The sequence below is a fragment of the Macrotis lagotis genome, chromosome 4, assembly GCF_037893015.1.
Source record: "Macrotis lagotis isolate mMagLag1 chromosome 4, bilby.v1.9.chrom.fasta, whole genome shotgun sequence".
Lineage (NCBI taxonomy): Eukaryota > Metazoa > Chordata > Mammalia > Peramelemorphia > Peramelidae > Macrotis > Macrotis lagotis.
This window is the reverse complement of record NC_133661.1, coordinates 163998851-164021204: the sequence shown is the minus strand read 5'-3', so window position 1 is coordinate 164021204 and position 22354 is coordinate 163998851. Positions and strand designations below refer to the sequence as shown.

Sequence of the window (22354 nt, the reverse complement as noted above, 5' to 3'; positions counted from 1 at the left end):
CTATTTATTTAATTTGTGATATTATTTGAGTCAATTCTGTACCTCAGTTTCTTCAAATGTGAAGCAAAATTTATTATTTTTTGAGAATTCCAGGAAAAAACATTCATACAAATATACCTATATATGTATACACACACACACACACACACACACACACACACCCTTGTTCCTACTGTTTCAATTCAACAAATATCCCTTAAGCACCCACTACGTCCAGGGATGCTGTACTAGGTGACAGAGATACATAACAGTTAAAATTAAAGTAGACATAGAGACAAAATTCTGAGCACAATTTATCAGTAAATGAGCCTTCAGCTTCCTCAGAAAAGCTAAGACCCTAAATGAGGGGGGCAGCTCTCTTTTATAATTTTGGGACTTTAAAACAAAGAACAGGTCTTTGTAGACATGAAACAAATCATGATTGGTTAAAAGAGCTTGACATCATGAATGATGAAATTAATATGATTTGTTACAGAGCAAATGTGACAGACAATATATTGGTTGGAAGTTGGGAATGAGGAGCTTCTCTCCTGTGACTAAGAAATGTCCATTGTTTGAGTCTACTGGCAAGGTTGGAAGTAGTGGACCAGATTTCTTTGAATAGCAAATCAGACATCCTTCAAGAGTAACAGATTTCTTTGAGACAAGCATAGAAGGGTGATTAACAAGAGAACTGAATTCTAAATTTAACTTATTGCAGAACATCTGAATTTCAGAACTAAGTTCAGAGACAAAGCACTATGACTTAGGCAATTACAGGACAAAAATCAATTAACTGTAAATAGGATTAAAAATACATCAATTTGATTATTTCAATAAAGAAAAATGAAGTCTGTGCTCAAGTAGTCTATGCTCATGTCTGCTGTGGAGAAACAATGGACACTAAGATAAATAAAAGATATTTTTGTAGGAAATTTTGGTGGGAGGAGGATGAACTAAAAGAGTACTAACAAGAGGGAGTGGGATAAGCACAGGCTACAGAAATCTAGAAGTTGGCACATCTCGATAATTCTCTACTTATTTGGGGTAATTTTTTTAAATTAATTTGGCTAACCCTATTATCTCTAAATTGCAAAAACAAAAACAAGCTCAGCATTTTCCTGGTGGTGAAGAGATATCAATTATTTCATGTTACTTCCCTATTTAATCTTCAGTGGCTCCCTATTAGTTTATTTGGTTGAATTTTTCTTTTGGTTTTTTGACTGCTAGCTCTTCCTGTAGAGACCAGGGATATTGTTGGCCTTGAAATTAGTACAGATATTGGCATCATGGCTTATTTCAAGGTCAGCCCAGACTTTCAAGCCTTCAAAAGACTTCAAGGCTAGGTTATAACCTCCTAATTTAAAACCCTGAAGGAAGTCATTCTACAAAGGTGTGAGTGATGTAGTGCATTTCTGTATCTATGAACCAAGATTCTCAGATTCCAGATTCATAAATGGACCTATGTTCTGGTCTGTGTACCATGACTTCACCTCCCCCTTTCTTGGTGTTATTCATATTTTTCACGTGTAAACATGCAAAATATTGACCACCAGAGCTTGATAAAGGTCATTTAAAAAAATTATTAGACTGATGTAATGGAGAAGAGTAAAAACAGGAAACTGTCTATCCACAAGCATGATGGCTAGAGAATAGACACTCCCTAATCCTGATTGTGGGTTGAAAGTCAAGCTCTATCACCCACTTCAAAGAGAATTCCAAAGGGAGGGAAAGGAAAACAGAATATAAGTAAAGATCATGAACTTGAGTCAGCTAAAGGGTGTGTTTGCTGCTTATTAAACACAAAGATACATATCAGAGAGAGGACCAATAGTCTTGAATGTGCCTGTTTGCTCTCAATTAGACAACAAGGTTCCAAGATTTGTACTAAAAGTTCCAATAATAACATCCGTCTGGACTTATTTTGGAGGAAAGACCCTGCTTTAGTGAAAATTCCCCATTGCAAGAGAATATTTTATTTTTAAAGTTTTATTATTCCCAAATTTAAAAACAATGACAACTAAAGGAACATCTTCTAAACCTTATATCTGCAGGCTATCAATCAACTAACAAAATTTTTAATTAGCATTCTGACCCTCTATCCACCCTTCTCCAGTTCATTTTACAGATGAGAAACTGAGACAAATAGGGTATGTAACTTGCCCAGTCACACAGTAAATGTCTGAAACCAAATTTAAACTCAGAAAGATGAGTTTTCCTAACTCCAAACCCAGCACTCTATCCACTGTACCATGTCACTGCCATTCCAGTCTCCCAGGATTGTCATCTTAGTGTTATCCTGGGCTCTTCATTCTCCCTTACCCCACATATCTAATCAGTTGGTAAATCTCACCTGCCTACCTTCACAATATCTTTTGCCACTAACCCCTTAGCTACACTTAAACAGGTACTACTCAGGTTTTTATCATCTATCACCTGGACTATTGCAACATCTTCCTAATTGGTTTCTCCGGCTCACATCATTTACCACTCTAGTCCATCTTACATATTTCTATCAAAGTAATTTTCTTTAACTGCATATCCGACCCAGTGACTCATTCAACTCTAGTGACTTCCTTTTGCCTCTAAGATAAAATCCAGATTCCTCTGTTTGGCTTTTAACGTCTTATACAACTTGACCCCAGCCTGTCTTTTCAACTGTGTGACCAGGACAAGTCACAACCGCAGTCTGCTTCAGTTTCTTCAACTCTCAATGGGAATCATAATAGCACCTACCTCAAAAAGTAGTTGTGAGGGTTAAATGAGATAATATTTGTAAAGTGGCTGTAAATATTTACAAAAATATTTGTAAAAATTGCTGACATTTAACAGACAATTAAATTCTTGTTCCCTTCCCCTTTTTTCCATACTTTGCAATCTGGAAAAACTGGCTTTCTTTTTTATTCTTCACACTTCATAATTCGTTTTCATCTCTGTGCCTTTGCACATGCCTAAAATATACTCTTTGCCTCTGCTTCATAGATTCCTCTTCCTTTAAGATGTAGTTCAAGTACTGTCTTTTGCATTGAAACCTTTCTTGACCCCAACTACACTTGCTAGTGCCTATCCTCTCAAACTACATTGTATTTAACTACTATGTGTGTGTGTCTATATGTGTGTGCATATATTTATATATATTCTCTTTATATATGTATACATATATATTTTCACTCTATATTTAGATTATATATTTAATTTTTATCTATTTCTTTTTAAAGAAAGTATTATGTTAATTTGTAATTTTATGAATATAGCTTTCAATATTTTGTATCACCTGGATAACAGTTTAAAGTTATTGAGAAAACATGTTATATTTAAATACCTTAAGCTGCTTTAACATCCCAGTGGTATTTTAGACAAACTTTTCATTCCATAGGTTATATATTTATATATATTCTTGTCTTTCCTAGTAGAAAGGAAGCTCTGGGTTGCCTAGGTAGCGCAGTGGATAAAAGCACCGGCCCAGGAGTCAGGAGTACCTGGGTTCAAATCCGGTCTCAGACACTTAATAATTACCTAGCTGTGTGGCCTTGGGCAAGCCACTTAACCCCACTGCCTAGCAAAAAAAACCAAAAAAAACCCCTAAAATAAAGGAAGCTCCTTGTAAATAGTGATTGTGTTATTCTTTGTATTTATTTGTTACTACCATCTAGTACAGTGACTTGCAATTAGTAGGTGCTTGATGATCTGAACTTGAGGATGCTGACTAACATCAACTGTTCTGAGCCTCAGTTTTCTGTTCTCTAAAAGGAAGATGAGGATAATACTTGTATTTACCTACCCTCTCAGAGAGTTGTGTTAGGGGCTTAATTTGATTGAGATATAAATTCAATCAAAACTATAAAGGGTTTATTAGGATTCATTTTTATAGTGTTATTTTTTATGGGGTTTATTTATAAAAAGTCTGAGGACAAGTGTCTATGCTATGACTTTTATATTTACTTTTCTGTGGACTATTGTACAGGCAGATGAAATGCCTATTTTTTGCAGCTGAACAAGAGTGTTAGAATGTAAGCTCAACTTCTTTAGACTTGCCAAAAAAAGTCTTTATCATATCTTTATTGTCAATTACAACTAAGGGCAAAGCAGAAGACTCAACAGCTAATGGCAAAGTATAGGGTGAAAATTGTGATTTCAGTCTTGCTTTAATCATAGGTTAAAGAATGTTTGTAATAATCTCATGAACATACCTCAAGTGACTTTGAAAGTAGTAGCAAATGGTTTTCCTAAGTAGACTAAGCTTTCCCCCTACAATTTTGTTTATACTCTCTAAATCATCCTTTTTTCCCCTAGACAACTTTATTTATTTGTTTGTTTGTTTATTTATTTATTTATTTACTTATTTGTTAGGTTTTTGTAAGGCAAAGGGGGTTAAGTGGCTTGCCCAAGGCCACACAGCTAGGTAATTATTAAGTGTCTGAGACCGGATTTGAACCCAGGTACTCCTGACTCCAGGGTGGGTGCTTTATCCACTATGCCACCTAGCTGCCCTCTTAAGACAATTTTAAAGTCAAATGTTAACCCAAACTATATCTAGATTATCACATCATCATCATCATCATCACTTTATTTCTAATTATTGGGGATCTAAAACAAGAAAGAGGAACCCTTTTTCTGCCAAGGGCCATTTGGATATTTATAATTTCATTTGGGGGGCCACACAAAATTATCAACTTAAAAATTAGCCTGCTATATTTGGTAAAATATTTAATTAATTTAACCCTAAAAAGCTTCTAGATTTATCAAATTTCCAGTTCTACCTACAGTTGCCAAGGTAGTACCAGACCAAATGAGACCCAAAGATCAGACGTTTCCTTGTCAAATATGTAAGCATTATTGTAAATAATGGCTTCTCTCTTGCACAGGAAGGCTCTTGATGTTGGAATATTAAAAGCAAAATTATCTTATCTTCTTGTCCTTTCATATCAGGGCTAGATGCAGCTGGTCCCTTATTTGAGGGGACATCCCCCACTGAACGCCTGTCACCAGATGATGCTGATTTTGTGGATGCAATTCACACATTTACCCAGGAGCACATGGGGCTCAGTGTGGGAATCAAACAGCCAGTAGCACATTATGACTTCTACCCCAATGGAGGCACCTTCCAGCCTGGTTGCCACTTCTTGCTCATGTACAAACACATTGCACAGCATGGCTTCCACGGTAAGAAAGGAAAAGAGTGGTCACAATTGTGTTTGGATAAGTCATGTGACCTCTGAGTCACATTTTTCTCATTGATAAAATGAAAAGATTGGCACAAGATAATCTCTAAGGTCATTCCAAGTTCTCTGTTTAAAAGGCAACATGAAATAGTATATAGCAAGATCAAATTTGGATAGAAACAAGGGCAATTAATCCTACATAAGGATCACTGAAAGCTGCATATTAGAAAACTACATGTTAACATTATCTATATTCTATTGCATTTTCATTTATCTTGCTAAATATTTCCCAGTTACATTCTAGTCTAGTTTAGGCTAACTGGAGAGTGTTGTGGACCACAAGGGAATCACATATTTGACACCTTTGGGGTGGTGGATGGAATGCTAGACTTGGAATCAGGAAGGCTTCGGTTGAATCCTATTTCAGATACTTACTAGCTTTGTGACTTTGGACAAGTCACTAAACTTCCTGGAGTCTCTATTTCCTCCTCTGTAAAACAGCAATAATAATAGAAGCCTATTGCACAGGGTTGTTATAAGGATCAAATGAGAGAATAAAAATGACTATGCTATCAAAACATTTTGTAAACTTTAAAATATTATATAAAATGCAAGCTGTTATTATTTAAAAAGTATAATCTAAACCTAGAAAACATTGTTTGTTAAAGTGTTCATTTGGGGGTGTTTATTTTTCTCTCTTTTCTCCATCTTTTGGGGAATCCTAGAGTTGGCAGTATACAAGGCCTACCATCCTGAAAAAACCTCCTTTGCAGTTTCTGATGCACAGCTATGTATTATATTTCCATTTAGTTCAACAAACACTGATTAAGCTTCTATTATATGCAAATTGAGCAACAGATTTGATGTAGTAAATGGAGAGGATTGCCTTCAAAGTTCACAAGAGTAAATTCCCAACTCTCACACAAATTTGTTATGTGGCCCTGGGAAAATCATTTAACCTCTCAGTGACCCAGGGAATTCTGTAAAGCTACAAAACTCGCAGCTCTGCTTTTATAAGGGGGGAATATTTCCTCACTAAGAATTACTTACATGAGTGAAATTCTAGGTCTACTGCAAATATATATATGTATACATATGTGCATACATACATTAATGCACAAGTATATATAGTTTATGTCTGTATATTTACATATTCCATGTGTTTATGGGTAGGTGTATACATATATCTATATCTATATCTATATCTATATATATATATATATACACATATATTCCTAGAATGTATTTGTATACATACATACAATGTAAAATCCCCCAATATCATGATTTAAAGAAGATAAATTACCTTTCCTTCCATTTGTATTAATATCCTGATGTTCCAGCATGCCCATTATGCTAGACCTTCACACAGCCCAACCATCTGACCAACAAAGAGGCATGGTGTGAGATAACCATTTAAATGAACTGGAAAAACTTGTTTGCTCATAAAACAATGAAGCATAGATTTATTCGTCCTCTTCTCCAATCAGGAGATTCTGTCAGTCTATAAAGTAATGTCCATAAAATATTTATTTTTTAAATATTTCCGTAGAATTTTTATGACTCAAGTAAGAATGTTTGTCAATTGATATCTAATTTTTTATTGTCCTTAGAATTTTCTCTGCAAGTGGTAGGCCAAATAGATATCAATTGACAAACATACTTACTTGAGTCATAAAAATTCTACTAAATCTCCTGATCAAAGAAGAGAATAAATAAATCAGTACTTCTTTGTAATAGGGCAAACAAGTTTTTCTAGTTCTTTCAAGTTTTCAGTCAACTTAACTTTTAAAAGATTAATTGGAAAAACAAAAAAATATTAACAACTTTAACATTAACAAAAGGGTCTTTCAAAAATTAATTGCATTATATTTAGCTTTAAATTAAGATATTTTCCTTCTGAACTTGGGTGACTCCTATTTGTCAAATTATAGAGAGGCCAATCCTACTGCCATCAAGCAGGAAGTCTTACTTGGACTGTATAACAAAGACCACTGGATTTGGAGAAGAAAACTTGACTTTGAATTTTGGCTCTGTTATTCATTCCTTTTTGTGACCCCAGATGAGTCACTTTACTCTTCTGGGCCTCACTTTTTTTGTCTGAAAATATAGGGTGTTAGATTAGGTGATCTTTATTAATAACAATAATAATATCCACTTGGCTAAGTGAATAGAGTAGAGAATAATGATGTTTGTCCTTTGTTCTTGAGGAAGATCATGACATCAGGGAGGTGATGCCATGACAAGCACATAATTTGGATTTGAGTGAGGGGGAGCTGTGCTAAGTCACCAGCCTTACTTTCGCCTCCAGAACCATCTGGATCCAGGGGCCAGGTATGAATCAGGACAACTGGATTTGAAGCAGTCAGGGTTAAGTGACTTGTCCAAGGTCACACAGCTAGTAAATGTCAAGTGTCTGAGGCTGGATTGGAACTCCTAACTTCCTGACTTCAAGGCCAGTACTCCATCCACTGCACCATCTAGCCACCCCGAGTAGAGGATATGGAGTCAAGAAAGAATGTGAATTCAAACACTACTTCAGACACATAATAGCTATGATCTTGGGCAAGTCACTTCTTGCCTAATCTGGATACTGAACTATACAGATGACACAAGTGTACTCTCAAAGTCTATTAAGCAGAGATTAAAAAAAATTAGTGTCATCAACCTTGCTTCACTCTTTCACTAAACTATTTTCAATCAGAAGGTCTAACTTGATTTCTCCCATCCTAACAGACATGGGGAGTTGATGAGGTGATTATGTCCAGGGATTCAATGAAGCCAGCATTCTGTGACTATCCTCACCCTTTCTAGATGAAATCAATTTAGGAACTGTACGTAATGGACAGTTGTAACTAGAATTTTTCATGCCTGGGTTAAACTTTACAACTCTATGCCCCAGAAAAGCAGCATGCAAAGGACCTTTAAATTAATTTAAGACAAATTCATTTGAAAGGGAACATAATCCCCACTGTAGTAGGGAAAGAAAGGGAAAGTAAGGAGAAAAAAAGCACAAGAGCCGGAGAAAAAGAAGCCACACCATCAGGAAGTTTCCAATCTTAACTAGTTATTTCTTGCTAACTAGGCTATTTCTATGCTGCTGAGGGAATGGGATGTCAACCCCCTCCTAAATGTTGGTGCCCTGTGGAAAAAAGCCCTGGACAACAAACCCTAGTTGTTGCACTGGTGGCATACATCTTAAGGCACTCTGCTGGCATATTTCAGGGATCACAGAGACAGTCAAATGTGCACATGAAAGATCGGTTCACCTCTTCATCGACTCCATCCTGCAAGATCACCTGCATAGCACCGGCTACTGGTGCAGCGACATGAATACCTTCAAAAAGGGCTTGTGCCTAGATTGCAAGAAAGGCCGCTGTAACACCCTGGGCTACCACATCAGGAAGCAGAGGCAGCAGAAAAGCAAAAAACTCTACTTGGTCACACAGGCACATCCTCCTTTTAAAGGTAAGTGGGGAGGGCTCTAAATGTGAGCTCCTTCAGTCTCTTTGCTTTTCCTTCTAACTCAAGTCACAGGTTGTCCACCTCTTCCAAAGGTATTAGTAATATTCAAACAGAAGTGGTTGGGTATCCAGTAGGTTGTTTAAATATCTTTTCTTAAGGGGGTGGGGGGCGTGAGAGGTGGTTGGTCTTTGTTTTCCCTTAAATGTAACCTTCGTCTCAAAGCCCATTTGAATAGTATTCTTCTTTGAGTAGGGGGGAAGTTGAGGGAGAGTGAATAAAAGTTGATGAGAAGAGAGATTTCAGTGCTGAGAGAGATTCCAAGCTCTCTTCACATCCCTGAAGTCAATTTGATCCAAATGTCAGCTCCTCTACAAATCAACTTCTTCAGCAGCTGTCTCCCCTCAGGGAGCTGAAGAGGAAATAGCATCACTTCTCTCAAAGCTGGAAACCTGAAAATCAAGACTTCTCATCAGCTTTCACCCACTCTGCCCCTTACAAAGGCATTCAGCCCTAAATAATCAGTATCTATCAATAAGGAGAGTCCCACAGAAGGGGACTTTTAGGCAAGCATTGTTTATAAAAATACTGAATTCGGATATATAGTGGAAAGTCTGTAAAAGGATGAGGATCAAAAAAAATGTGAAATCTAATCCCAACTCCATAATTAACACATTGTGTCAACCCACTCAAGTCATTCCACTCCTCCCACTAAGTTTTCTCATCTGTGGAATGGAGGAATTAGGCAAAAATCATCTCTAAATTACTTTCTAGCTCTAATGCTCTCTGTTATGAGGAAAGCACTTTGTAAATTTTAAGGAACTGTATATAAGTTATATAAACTGTAACTACATGAGTTATATAACTTATGACTATGTAACCTTATAACTACGTAAATTATTAGTAATTGAAATGTCCCACATCTAAGACAGCATCTATTCTAGTCAGTAAAGTTCTCATGGAATCATTTGTTTTTTTCCCCTCAACATCTAATTTAACACATTCAGGCTCCTTGCCAAGAGCTAAAAAAGTCCCTATATCTCCTGCAACAAACCATGTGGACCAACTCTTTTTTTTATCAAAAAAGAAGCCAACTTTATTCTTCTAACCATACTTCTCCCAAGGGTTTATTTAATCAGCTGATTTCACCAGATATCATCATCCAGCTGAGAGGACTTCAACCCTAGGCTGTTCTGCAAATGCTCATCAGCTGAGACTAAAAAAACTCAACTCTGGTCTCTCTCTGGGTTGAAGAGAAGGTCAGAGGAGGAGTTATGGAATATCTAACACCAGAAGGGGAAGAAAGTTGTAGGTTGAAATCTGACAGGATTTCATCTGTTTGCATTAACATTTCTGCCTTATACACAGATCTAAGCGAGCTCACATCTTACTGCTTTACTGACATTTTTAGATAACTTTATCAGTAGAATGCATGGAGAATAGCATGATGATGGGAAAGGTTGCAAATACCAAGTAAATTACTTTTTAAACAAAGGATCCCTTTTCCTACCTGAACTTTGACTTTCTCTCCTGATTCCATCAAAGAGCTAAGCAATTCAACTAATCACAGCGGTGCATCATGGGTTTAAAATTTCTGGTTCTCAGAAGTGTTTCAGACCCAGAGGGGCAGCCTTTTACAAAGGAGGGCTAGCCCCTATGCTGGGGTAGCATTTCATGTCTGAATTTATAGCCTGTGAACTGTCCAAGTGGAGGGCCTGCAAGCAAATAGTGAAAAAAAGAGAAATTACAAAAATGGAAAAAAAGATTATATTTTGAAAAGAATATACATTTTGAAAAAAAAAATTTTTTACAGATTAGGACAGTAATAGTAGAAAAATCTTAATCTTAAGAGTTAGGTATAAATTCCACCCTCTGCCATTTATAAACTGTTTGATTTTGAACAGGTGACTTAACCCCTCTATGCCTCAGTTTCTTCATCTTGTAAAACATTTATACTATCTAACTCACAGGATTGCTGTGTAATGAAAGGTATGTGAAAACATTTTAACATATTCAATAGTTGTAGACTTTAAAAATATTTGTATTAGGAGTGTATTTTGAAAGTTTTCCAAATAAGAAGGCTAGATGTAAGAAGCAAATAAAGTGAGAGATGATGGGAGAATAAATGCCCCTCTCCCATCATAGCCATCTCTTAGGCCAGGCCCTCTTTAGTACTAGAATCTCCTTTTCTCCAGCTTCTCCCTTCTCTAATCCACTGTCCATATAGTTGCCAAAATTATATTTCTAAAGCACAAGTCTGACCCTACTCAATAAATTTCAATTTCATTCCCTATTAGCTTTAGAACTAAATACAAATGCCTCCAAAAGGCATTAAAGGCTTTCACAACCTGATTCTGATCTAAGTTTCCAGAGTTATTATATATACATATTGACTCTTGGTATCTTCTTCAGTCCAGTCAAAATGACCTCCTTGAGGTTTCTCGCACATGACATTCCAGCTTATATGTATCTCATTGCCTTTGCTCTGGATTTTCCCCATGTCTACAATACAGAATTTATTCCTTTCCTCTGCCTCATTATCCTTTACTTTTGTCAAAGCTCAGATCAAACACTATCTCCTACATGAGGCTTTTTTCTAAACTACACAACTGTTAATGTTCCCCCCCCCCAAAAAAAGTACATTTATTTTTATTTATTTTATATATTCTAAGAGGCAATAGTAGATAAAGAACAGTCCTTTAAGTCAGGAAGACCTGGGTTCAAGTTCAATCTTTGACTCTTGATGATGAGTGATCTTGATGATCACAGGGTCATTCTCTCTCTGAATATATTGCATAAACTTAAGGGTATATGCTGTTACTCCAAAAAGAATGTAAGTTTCCTGAAAGTAGTGTCTTTCTTATTTGTGTCTTCAAATCTCCATTGTCTAGCACAATGCCTCTCATGTAGTTGGTGTTTGATAAATGTTTATTATTGATTGATAGACCTGATACTTTTTAGTAACTCTCAAGTGTCCTAGGATGGTTTTCATCTTTTCATGACCTTTAATCTAAGTACTACTGTGCTCTTGTTCTTTACTGTGATGGGAAGTGGAGATATAGTATTCTTCCTTCATCTTTTAACACTACTAGCTGATGGAGTTTTAGCTTTATCAGGTCATTCATCATGGTAATCAGTGACATAAACCACCAATTATAGTGACAGCCTAATCATCTGGTGACCTGAGTGGAAAAAAGAAAAGGGAATATTCTCCTTTTATTCTTTCAATGTGTCTCACAATTATTTCTAGATCTTGTGGATACAAAATTCCTCTAAGTAGAAAGAAAAAGTCATCAGTCTCCTCATTTTCTCAGATCACGTCTTTAGTATCATTAGTTTTATATAACCCAGCATCACAAATGCTGAAGAATTAATAGATATACCTCAAAGTGAGCTAGGTGCCTTACTTCTTTCCTTTTTGATACTTTAAGAACAGCCCCATTTCCACCTATTCTGTTTTCCCAACAGAATTCAATCTCTGGCCAATAACAACTAACTGAAAAGATATGGAGTACTGGCCTGGTGATAGATGAATTGTCTGAGGATCATCAGAAGGTGATGAAATTTTTGGCCATGGAGATGCATTAAATAGACAAAAATACAAAATTCCCTTCTGTTCTATATGATTCCTTATATCAGGGCTGCCCAACCTTACTTTTAAAAGTTTTTATTGAAGCAATACACAATATATTTTGATTTGTCATTTTAGTGAGAGATCTGTGGGAGCTCAACTCCATTCACTACAGCATTTAGTAAACCCACATAAAATTGCACTGCAGACTGTTTTGGATAGCCCTGGCTTATATTTACAAAATGACAATCACAGAGACCTATCTCCAAGGTGACTACAACCCTTTAATGGCTATGATTGAGGATTCCTTATTTAAGCTATTCTGAAGACACCATACTACTACCTAGCCCAGAGCTTTCCAAACTTGTTGACAAATATAACATGAGTGATTTTGTCAAATGTATACCTGAAATCTAGGTAAATTCCATCTAGCCTAACAACCCTATCATAAAAAAGCAAATACAGTCAATCTGACATGATCTCTTCATAATAAACTATACCAATTTTTGGTGATCACTTTCTTCTTTTTTTAAGTATTCATAAACCATCCCTTTACTAAAGGATCCTATAATTTTTTTTCTAACAATCTAAGTCAAAAGTATAAGCCTCAAGGTTGAACAATTAATCCTTTGTCTCTTTTTAAGAAAATTGGAACATTGCCCTTTTTATTTGTGTTGTGCCTCTCCCATGCTCCAATATCTCTCAAAAAGCATGAACTGTGGTATATCAATCATAATTCTTTCAATATCCTATGATATAATTTTTCATTTAAACTCACTGAGGACATTTTAATATCATTCTCAAATCACTAATAACATTATTGTTACACTGAGCCTTCTCAAAATAGAGAAAAAATTTAAAAAGTAGTTTTACCTTTTCATAGTAATTCATTGATATCATCATTAGCAGTGATTCTATCCCTTTTAAAATTCTCTTGCCACCAACACAGATTTGTATGGGTTTTTTGAGATTTTTTTTTAAAAATTATTTATTGAAGATAATGGAGTTATGTGACACACATAAGGTCACACAGCTAGGCAATTATTAGGTGTCTGAGGTTAGATTTGAACTCAAGTCCTCCTAACTCCAGGACCAGTGCTCTATCTACTATATCACCTAGCTGGCCATATATGTTTTTAAAAACTTTTTTTCCCTTAGTTTTGCTCTTAAGTCATATAATTTTATTCTAGGCTTTGGCACTCATGACCTAAGTTACCAGACTAATAATTGTTACTCTTTTGCATTTATTTTTCCCCTCCCTTTGTTGATCTCATCTTCTACATGTTTCTTTTTTTTTTTAAGAAAGATTTTATTTATTTTGAGTTTTACAATTTCCCCCCTAATCTTGCTTCCCTCCCCCCACCCCCACAGAAGGCATACTGTTTGTCTTTACATTATTACCATGGTATACATTGATGTAAGCTGAATGTGATGAGAGAGAAATCATATCCTTAGGGAAGAAAAATAAAGTATAAGAGATAGAAAAATTACATAATAAGATAAATTTTTTTAAAAATTAAAGGTAATAGTCTTTGGTCTTTGTTCAAACTCCATGGCTCTTTATCTGGATACAGATGGTGTTTTCCATCACAGAATGCCCAAAATTGTCCCTGATTGTTGCACTGATGGAATGAGCGAGTCCTTCAAGGTTGATCATCACTCCCATGTTGCTGTTAGGGTATACAGTGTTTTTCTGGTTCTGCTCATCTTACTCAATATCAGTTCATGCAAATCCTTCCATGTTTCCCTGAATTCTCATCCCTCCTGGTTTCTAATAGAACAATAGTGTTCCATGACATACATATACCACAGTTTTCTAAGCCATTCCCCAATTGAAGGACATTCATTTAATTTCCAATTCTTTGCCACCACAAACCCACAAACAGGGCTGCTATGAATATTTTTGTACAAGTGATATTTTTATTCTTTTTTTCATAATCTCTTCAGGATATAGACCTAGTAGTGGTATTGCTGGATCAAAGGGTATGCACATCTTTGTTGCCCTTTGGGCATAATTCTAAATTGCTCTCTAAAAAGCTTGGATGAATTGACAGCTCCACCAACAATGTATTAGTGTCCCAGATTTCCTACATCCCTTCCAACATTAATCATTGTCCTTTCTGGTCATATTGGCCAGTCTGAGAGGTGTGAGGTGGTACCTCAGAGAAGCTTTAATTTGCATTTCTCTAATAAGTAGTGATTTAGAGCAATTTTTCATATGACTATGGATCATTTTGATTTCCTCATCTGTAAATTGCCTTTGCATATCCTTTGACCATTTGTCAATTGGGGAATGGCTTATTTTTTTTGAAAATTTGACTCAGTTCTCTGTATATTTTGGAAATGAGTCATTTCTCAGCCAAGATGGCAGAGAATAGACAGACACTGTGCTAAAGACTCCTGACCTTTCCTCATATATAATATGAAACAAACCTCTTAACAGAAACCCAATTGACAAAACTGAGAAAGAGAAGCTAGGAGAAGAACATCTACCTCAAGGTTTATCTTCTTGGATCGTGGGTGAGCCCAGGCTCAGAAAGTAGACTCTGACTCTGCTGGGAGCACAGGATGGGTGAGAGCCTGACAGCAGGACTAGCCTGATCAGCTGCAGAGGCAGGAGCGAGCAGAGGCATTGGTTATGGCTTTGACAATCTGGAGTTTACTGGCAGGGCTGTAGGGTGAGTTCCAGTGCGAAAGAGTTGCAAACATTGATCCCTGGGTTGCTCTGGTCTGGAGGAACTTAGAGTCCATACCTTCATTTCAGCTGAAGCCTCTTCCCAGAACAAATACAATTACAGCCCACTTCCACCCCAGGCTCAGGTGTGAGCAGCAGAGCTCCCTCAGCTGTGAATAGGGAGAGTAATTACCTTGCCCTAGGGCTAGGCACCATTGTTCAAAGATAAAGTATTCAACAGCTTCAACCACCCCCTCCAGGCCAAGGGAGAAGTTCTCAAATCAAGGTCACAGACACTCCAGAGAAAGCAACCAACACAGCATACTGGCTGGCCCACTTGGAGTTACTAAACCCAGTAAGTAAAGCCTCTAGAAATCTCAGCACCAAACCTCTGTGAATGAGCTCTTCCCCAACACAAGGTCTTAGGAAAATGAAGAAAGGCCATCAGAAAGGAGGGTCCATAGAAAAATTCCTAGAAGGAAAAGACCCTAACCTAGAGAGACCTAGAACCTCTGAACAGAATATGATCTGGTCTCCAAAAACAGAAAGATTTCCTTGAAGAAATCAGGAAGGAGTTTAAAAATCAATTGGAGGGGCAGCTAGGTGGCATAGTGGATAAAGCACTGGCCTTGGAGTCAGGAGTACCTGGGTTCAAATCCGGTCTCAGACATTTAATAATTACCTAGCTGTGTGGGCAAGCCACTTAACCCCGTTTGCCTTGCAAAAAAAAACCTAAAAAAAATCAATTGGAAAATTTGGGAGAGAAAATTAACACCTTGCAACAAGAAAAAAAAATCCTTGGAAAATACAATTGGACAAATGTGAAAAGAAAATAATTTTCTCAAAACCTCAATTGGTCAAATGGAAAACTCTTTAAAAAACAAAATTGACCAATTGGAAAAGGAGTTGCAAAAAGTAAATGAAGAAAATTCTTCTCTAAAAAAAAGAATGGAGTCTGTGGAAACTAATGACTTCATGAGACAACAAGAATCTGTTAAACAAAACCAAAAAAAAAATTGAAAAATAGAAGAAAATGTAAAATGCCTCATCAGCAAAACCTCTGAACTTGAGAATAGATCGAGAAGGGACAATCTGAGAATTATAGATCTTCCTGAAAATATTGAAGAGGGAAAAAAAAGGCTTGGACTTAATATTACAGGATTTAGTGATGGAAAGCTGCCATGATATCATGGAACCAGAGGGCAAAATAGTTATTGAGAGAATACATCAATCCCCTCTGGAAAGAGATCCTAAAATGAAAATACCAAGGGATATTATGGCCAAATTCCAGAACTATCAGATAATAAAGAAAATCCGGCAAGCAGCCAGAAAGAAACAATTTAAATACCAAGGAGCCACAGTAAGCATTATGCAGGACCTGGCTACATCAACATTAAGGGATAGAAGGGCCTGGAATACTAGTTGTAAAAATTGTTTCCCAATTTACTAAATTTCTTTTGATCTTGGCTACAGTGGTTTTGTCTGTGTGAAAGTTTTTTTTAATTTAATGTGATCAAAATTATCTAGTTTCTTTTTAAATTTGTTCTCCATCTCTTCCTTGGTCATAAACTGTTTCCATTTCCATAGATCTGACAGGTAAACTACTCCTTCATCTTCTATTTTGATTATAATAGTTTTTTATGTCTAAATCCTGTATTCATTTTGATCTTATCTTGGTACAGGGTGTGAGGGGTTGGTCTAATCTAAGTTTCTTCCAAACTAACATCCAATTTTCCCAACAGTTGTTATCAAAGGGAGAGTTTGTATCCCAATAGCTGGATTCTTTGGGTTTCTCAAGCATCAGATTACTATAATCATTTCCTGCTACTGCACCTAGTCTATTTCACTGATCCACCTCTCTATTTCTTAACCAATACCAGGTAATTTTTGATGACTGATGCTTTATAATATAATTTTAGATCTGGTAAGGCTAAGCTACCTTCTTTTGCATTTTTTCATTGATTCCCTGGAAATTCTTGAATTCTAATTCTCCATATGAATTTACTTACAAATTTTTTTCTAATACATTAAAGTAATTTTTTGGAATTTTGATTGATAGGACACTAAACAAGTAGTTTAGTTTTGTTAGAATTGTCATTTCTATTATATTAGCTCTACCTATCCATGAGTAGTTGATGTTTGCCCAGTAATTTAAATCTGATTTTATTTGTGTAAGAAGTGTTTTGTAATTGTTTTTAAAAATTTCTAAGTATGCCTTGACAGGTAGACTCCCAGGTATTTTATATTGTCTGAGGTTACTTCGAATGGGATTTCTCTTTCAAGTTCTTTCTGCTATATCTTACTAGTCATATATAGAAAAGTTTAGGATTTATGAAAGTTTTGTTTTCTATCCTGTGACTTTGCTAAAGTTGCTAATTATTTCTAGTAGTTTTTTAGATAATTTTTTGGAATTCTCTAGGTATACCATCATGTCATCTGCAAAGAGTGAGAGTTTTGTCTCTTCCTTCCCAATTATAATTCCTTCAATTTCTTTTTCTTCTCTTATTGCTGAAGTTAATATTTCTAATACAATATCAAATGCTAGAAGTGATAATAGGCATACTTGTTTCACCCCTGATCTTACTGGGAATGCCTCTAGCCTATCCCCATTGCATATAATGCTTTTTGGTGGTTTCAGATAAATATTGCTTATTATTCTAAAGAACAATCCATTTATTCCTACACTCTCTGGTGTTTTTAGTAGGAATGGGTGTTGTATTTTGTCAAAAAGTTTTTCAGCATCTATTCATATAATCATGTGATTTCTGATAGGTTTGTTATTGATATAATATATTATACTAACAGTGTTCCTAATATTGAACCAACCCTGCATTCCTGGGATTAATCCTACTTGGTCATAATATATTATCCTAGTGATAACTTGTTGTAATTGTTTTGCTAAAATTTTATTTAATATTTTTGCATCTACTCATCAGGGAGATAGGTCCATAATTTTCTTTCTCTGTTTTAGCTTTTCCAGGTTTAGGTATCAGCACCATATTGGTGTCATAGAAGGAGTTACACATGGGGCGGCTAGGTGGCACAGTGGATAGAGCACCAACCCTGGAGTCAGTAGTACCTGAGTTCAAATCTGGCCTCAGACACTTAATAATTACTTAGCTGTGTGGCCTTGGGCAAGCCACTTAACCCCATTTGCCTTGCAAAAACCTAAAAAAAAAATTTAGGCAGAGAGTTCCATCTTCCCCTATTTTTCCAAAGAGTTTATATAGAATTGGAACCAATTGATCCTTAAACGTTTGGTAGAATTCACTTGTGAATTCATCAGGCCCTGGAGATTTTTTTCTTAGGGAGTTCAATGATGGTTTGTTGAATTTCTTTTTCTGAGATAGGGTTGTTTAGGTATTTAATCTCCTCTTCATTAACCTTGGCAACTTATATTTTTGTAAATATTTGTCCATTTCACTTAGATTGTTAAATTTATTGGCATAGAGTTGGGAAAATAATTCTGAATTATTACTTTATTTTTCTCCTCATTGGTGGTGAGTTCTCCTTTTTCATTTATGATACTAACGATTTGGTCTTCTTCTTTATTTTTTAATCAAATTGACCAGAGGTTTAGCAATTTTATTGATTTTTTTCATAACACCCAAATCTTGGTTTTATTTAATACTTCAATAGTTTTCTTACTTTCAATTTTATTAATTTCTCCTTTAATTTTTAGAATTTCTAATTTGGTATTTAATTGGGTGTTGTTAATTTGTTCCTTCTCTAATTTTTTGTTGCATATTTAGTTCATTGATTTCTTTCTTTAATATATTCATGTAAGCATTTAAAGATATGCTATATCCCCTTACTGCCACCTTAAGTGAATCCCATAGGCTTTGGTATGTTGTTTCATTATTTTCATTATCTAGGATGAAATAATTAATTCTTTCTATAATTTGTTGCTTCATCCACTCATTCTTTCAAATGAGGTTATTTAGTTTCCAGTTAGTTCTGGGTCTATATCTCCCTGGACAGTATTGCATATGATTTTTATTAAATTATGATCTGAGAAAGGTTTATTCACTATTTCTGCCTTTCTACAATTGATCATTAGGTTTTTATGTCCTAGTACATGGTCAATTTTTGCGTAAGTGCCATGTGCTGCAGGAAAAAAAAAAGTATATTCCTTTCTATCCCCCATCAGTTTCTTCCATAAGTCTATAATATCTAGGTTTTCTAACAATCTATATACTTCCTTAAGTTCCTTCTTTATGATTAGATTTGGCTAAATCTGAGAGCAAAAGGTTGCGGTCTCCCACTAGTAGAGTTTTGCTGTCTCTTTCAACTTCTCCTCTAAGAATTTGGATGCTATCCCATTGGATGCATACATATTTAGTATTGAAATTACTTTATTGTCTATGGTACCTTTTTAGGAGGATATGGTTTCCCTCCTCTGTTTTAACACTATCTATTTTTGTAGCTGCTTTGTTTGAGATAAGGATTGCTACCCCTGCTTTTTTCACTTCAGCTGAAGCAAAATATATTTTGCTCCAACCTTTTGCCTTTACTCTATATGTATCTCTCTGCTTCAAATGAGTTTCTTATAAGCAGCATATTGTAGGATTCTGGTTTTTAATGCTGCCTGCTATTTGTTGACATTGTAAGTGAGAGTTCATCTCATTCACATTCAAAGTTATAATTACTAAGTCTTTATTGCCCTCCATGCTATCTTCTCTCTGTTTTTATTTTTCCCGTTTTTTCCCCCTTTATCCATATTCCCCATTATTTTGTTTATGAATACCACCACCTTCAGTGTGGTTGCCCTCCTATATCAAACCCCTCCCCTTTCTTTCCCCTTTCCCTTTCCCCTTCTTCCTTCCCTTCCTTCCCTTCCTTCTGTTAATTCCCCCTTTTTCCCCCTCCCCATCCCCCTCCCCTTTTCCCCTTTTAATATTTGAAAGTTAAGATAAGTTTCTTAACTTAACTGAGTTTGTGCAAGTTAACTTTAAGCCAAGTCTGATGAGAGGAAGATTCAGGTGGTTCTCACTTCCTCCCTTTTCCCCCTCTATTACAACAGGTCTTTTGTACCTCTTAATGTAATGAGATTTACCCCATTCAATCTCCTCCCTCTTCCCATCTCCTTACTGTCCCCCTCTTTAAGGAGGTATTATTTTTAAATAATTCTATCTGAGTCACAGAAAAGTCATGAGTGTCCATCACTTCTGGCTAAGTATATTCTCTCTAATAGAGTTACAATTCTTGAGAGTTATTAAGAGTCTTTCTCCCAGGTAGGGATATAGCCAGTTTCATCTTATTGGATAGCAGTCTCATGGAAAAGTCATGAGTGTTCATCACTTCTAGCTAAGTATATTCTCTCTAATAGAGTTTTAATTCTCAAGAGTTTTTTTTTTCTTTTACCCTTTATTTTTACCTTTTCATGTGTCTCTCTTGACCATCCTGTTTAATGTCCAGAATTTCTATTTAGCTCTGATCTTTTCATCAGGATATGTTGCAAATCTCCCACTTCATTAAATATCCATCTTTTCCCCTGGAAGAAAAGGCTCTGCTTTGCTGGGTAGTAGATTCTTAGTTGCATCTCAAACTCCATTGCTCTTCAGAATATCTCATTCCAGACCCTTCAGTCCCTTAATGTTGATGAAGCCAGGTCCTGAGTAATGCTTACTGTGGCTTCCTTCAATGTTTTCAGGAAGACCTATAATTCTCAGGTTGTCCCTTCTTGATTTATTCTCGAGGTCAGTGGTTTTGCTGATGAGGTATTTTACTTTTCTTCTATTTTTTTTGATCTTTTAGTTTTGTTTAACAGAATCTTGTTGTCTCATGAAGTTATTAGTTTCCACCAATTCCATTCTTTTTTTTAGAGAATTTTCTTCATTTACCTTTTGCAACTCCTTTTCCAATTCATCGATTTTAGTTTTGAAGGAGTTTTCCATTTGCCCAAGTGTAGTTTTGAGAGAATTATTTTCTTTTTGCATTTGCCAATTGAGAATCTGAGAGAATTGTTCTCATTTTGCATTTGTCCAATTTTATTTTCCTAGGATTTGTTTTCTTGTTGTGTGATGTTAATTTTCTCTTGCAGTGTGTTAATTTTCTCTTGAGTTTCTTTTCTCAATTTTTCCAATTGATTTTTAAACTCCTTCATGATTTCTTCAAGGAAGTCTTTCTGGGCTGGAGCCCAATTCATAATCTCCTCAAAGTGCTAGCTCTCTCTGGGTTAGAATCTATTTCTTCAAAGTATTTCTCCTTGGGCCCCCCTTACCACTGGTCTTTCTTCATTTTCCTAGGATCTTATGTTGGAGGAGGTGCTGGCTCTCAGAGGTTTGCCTTTGAAAACCCTAGAGGTTTTGTTCACTTGGCTTAGTAATTCCCAGGACCAGTCAGTAGGGGGGGTGCTGATTTCTTTCTATGGAGTTTTTGAGGTCCTCAGCAGCATGGTCTGAGTGGGCCTTCAACAATGGGCTAGGCCCTGGGGGAGGGAGTTAATCTCCCTTTCAGCTGAGTGAACTATGTCAGTCTACACCTGAGCCTGAGGGGGTGGGGGAGTTTATTTACAGTTTGTTCTGGGTAGAGTGCTCCATGAAAAAGTATGGAGCTCAGGTCCCTTGCCCAGCTGGTCATTTTCCAGGTGTGCTTTGAAACTCTCTGTGCTGGAACTCACCCTCCCACCATTCCTCTCCCCCGGCCAAAGATTCCACAGTTAAAGTTGGTCAAAGCTTCTGCAGCTAAGGCTAGTCTTCTGGCTTCCCCCCCACTGCTGTCCTGCCCTGACCCTCTGATCTCAGTTCTGGGTTCAAAGATGGTCCCCTGAGACAGACTTTGTTGGTAGGTGTTCCTCTTCTAGCTTCTCTTTCTGGATTTTGTCAATCAAATTTCTGTTCAGAGGTTTCTTTCATGTTATTTTTGAGAGAGGACCAGGAGCACTTAGAACAGTGCCTGTCTTCTCTCTGCCATCTTGACCAGAAGTCCTACATGTTTCTTTTTTTAAAAAAATCTGAGTTGTCCAATGAATTCCCTAGGTCCATAGAGGGTTCCATCTCTTTCTTCTCAATGGAATCACACCTTTCATAATTTCATTCTTGAGAATATATCATCACCCTTTCCCTGAAAAGTTTTAGGGACATTAGATCCTACTTATTTTCCCTCTGAACCCTTTGAAAAATGCTCTCCCCAAATCTCAATGCATGTTAAACTATGTCTGGCTTTTTCTCTCCTTTTTCATGAATTTCAAAACTGAATGGTCACTTTCTTTCATAGTTTACATATCTCTTTCAAAAACCAGTTCATCCTTGCTTAATAATATTCTCTAAACCCTTGCCAGGAACTAAAGTCAAGCTTACAGGTCTACATTTTACAGGATTCACCTAGATGCATGCCCTTCTCTAGTTTTATCATATTCCTTTCACTCTTCACAGTCTTTCAAAATCACTGACAATGACTCAACAATCACAGCTCTTTCAATATTGTAGAATATGTTGCAGACAGACTGATAAATCATATAAGAATCATGATTCTTCTTGTTGTTTTTCCATCTTTAAAAAAATG

The 22354-nt window shown here is 36.2% G+C and overlaps 1 protein-coding gene across 1 annotated transcript in view; it reads left to right on the top strand.

Moving 5' to 3' along the window:
- Positions 1 to 22354, top strand: part of LIPC (lipase C, hepatic type) — a 63293-nt gene that overhangs the window by 16609 nt on the left and 24330 nt on the right. The window contains exons 5-6 of the mRNA XM_074236223.1: positions 4909 to 5142; positions 8367 to 8609. Of these exons, the coding sequence (XP_074092324.1) occupies positions 4909 to 5142; positions 8367 to 8609 (477 nt within the window). The remainder of the gene's footprint in view (positions 1 to 4908; positions 5143 to 8366; positions 8610 to 22354) is intronic.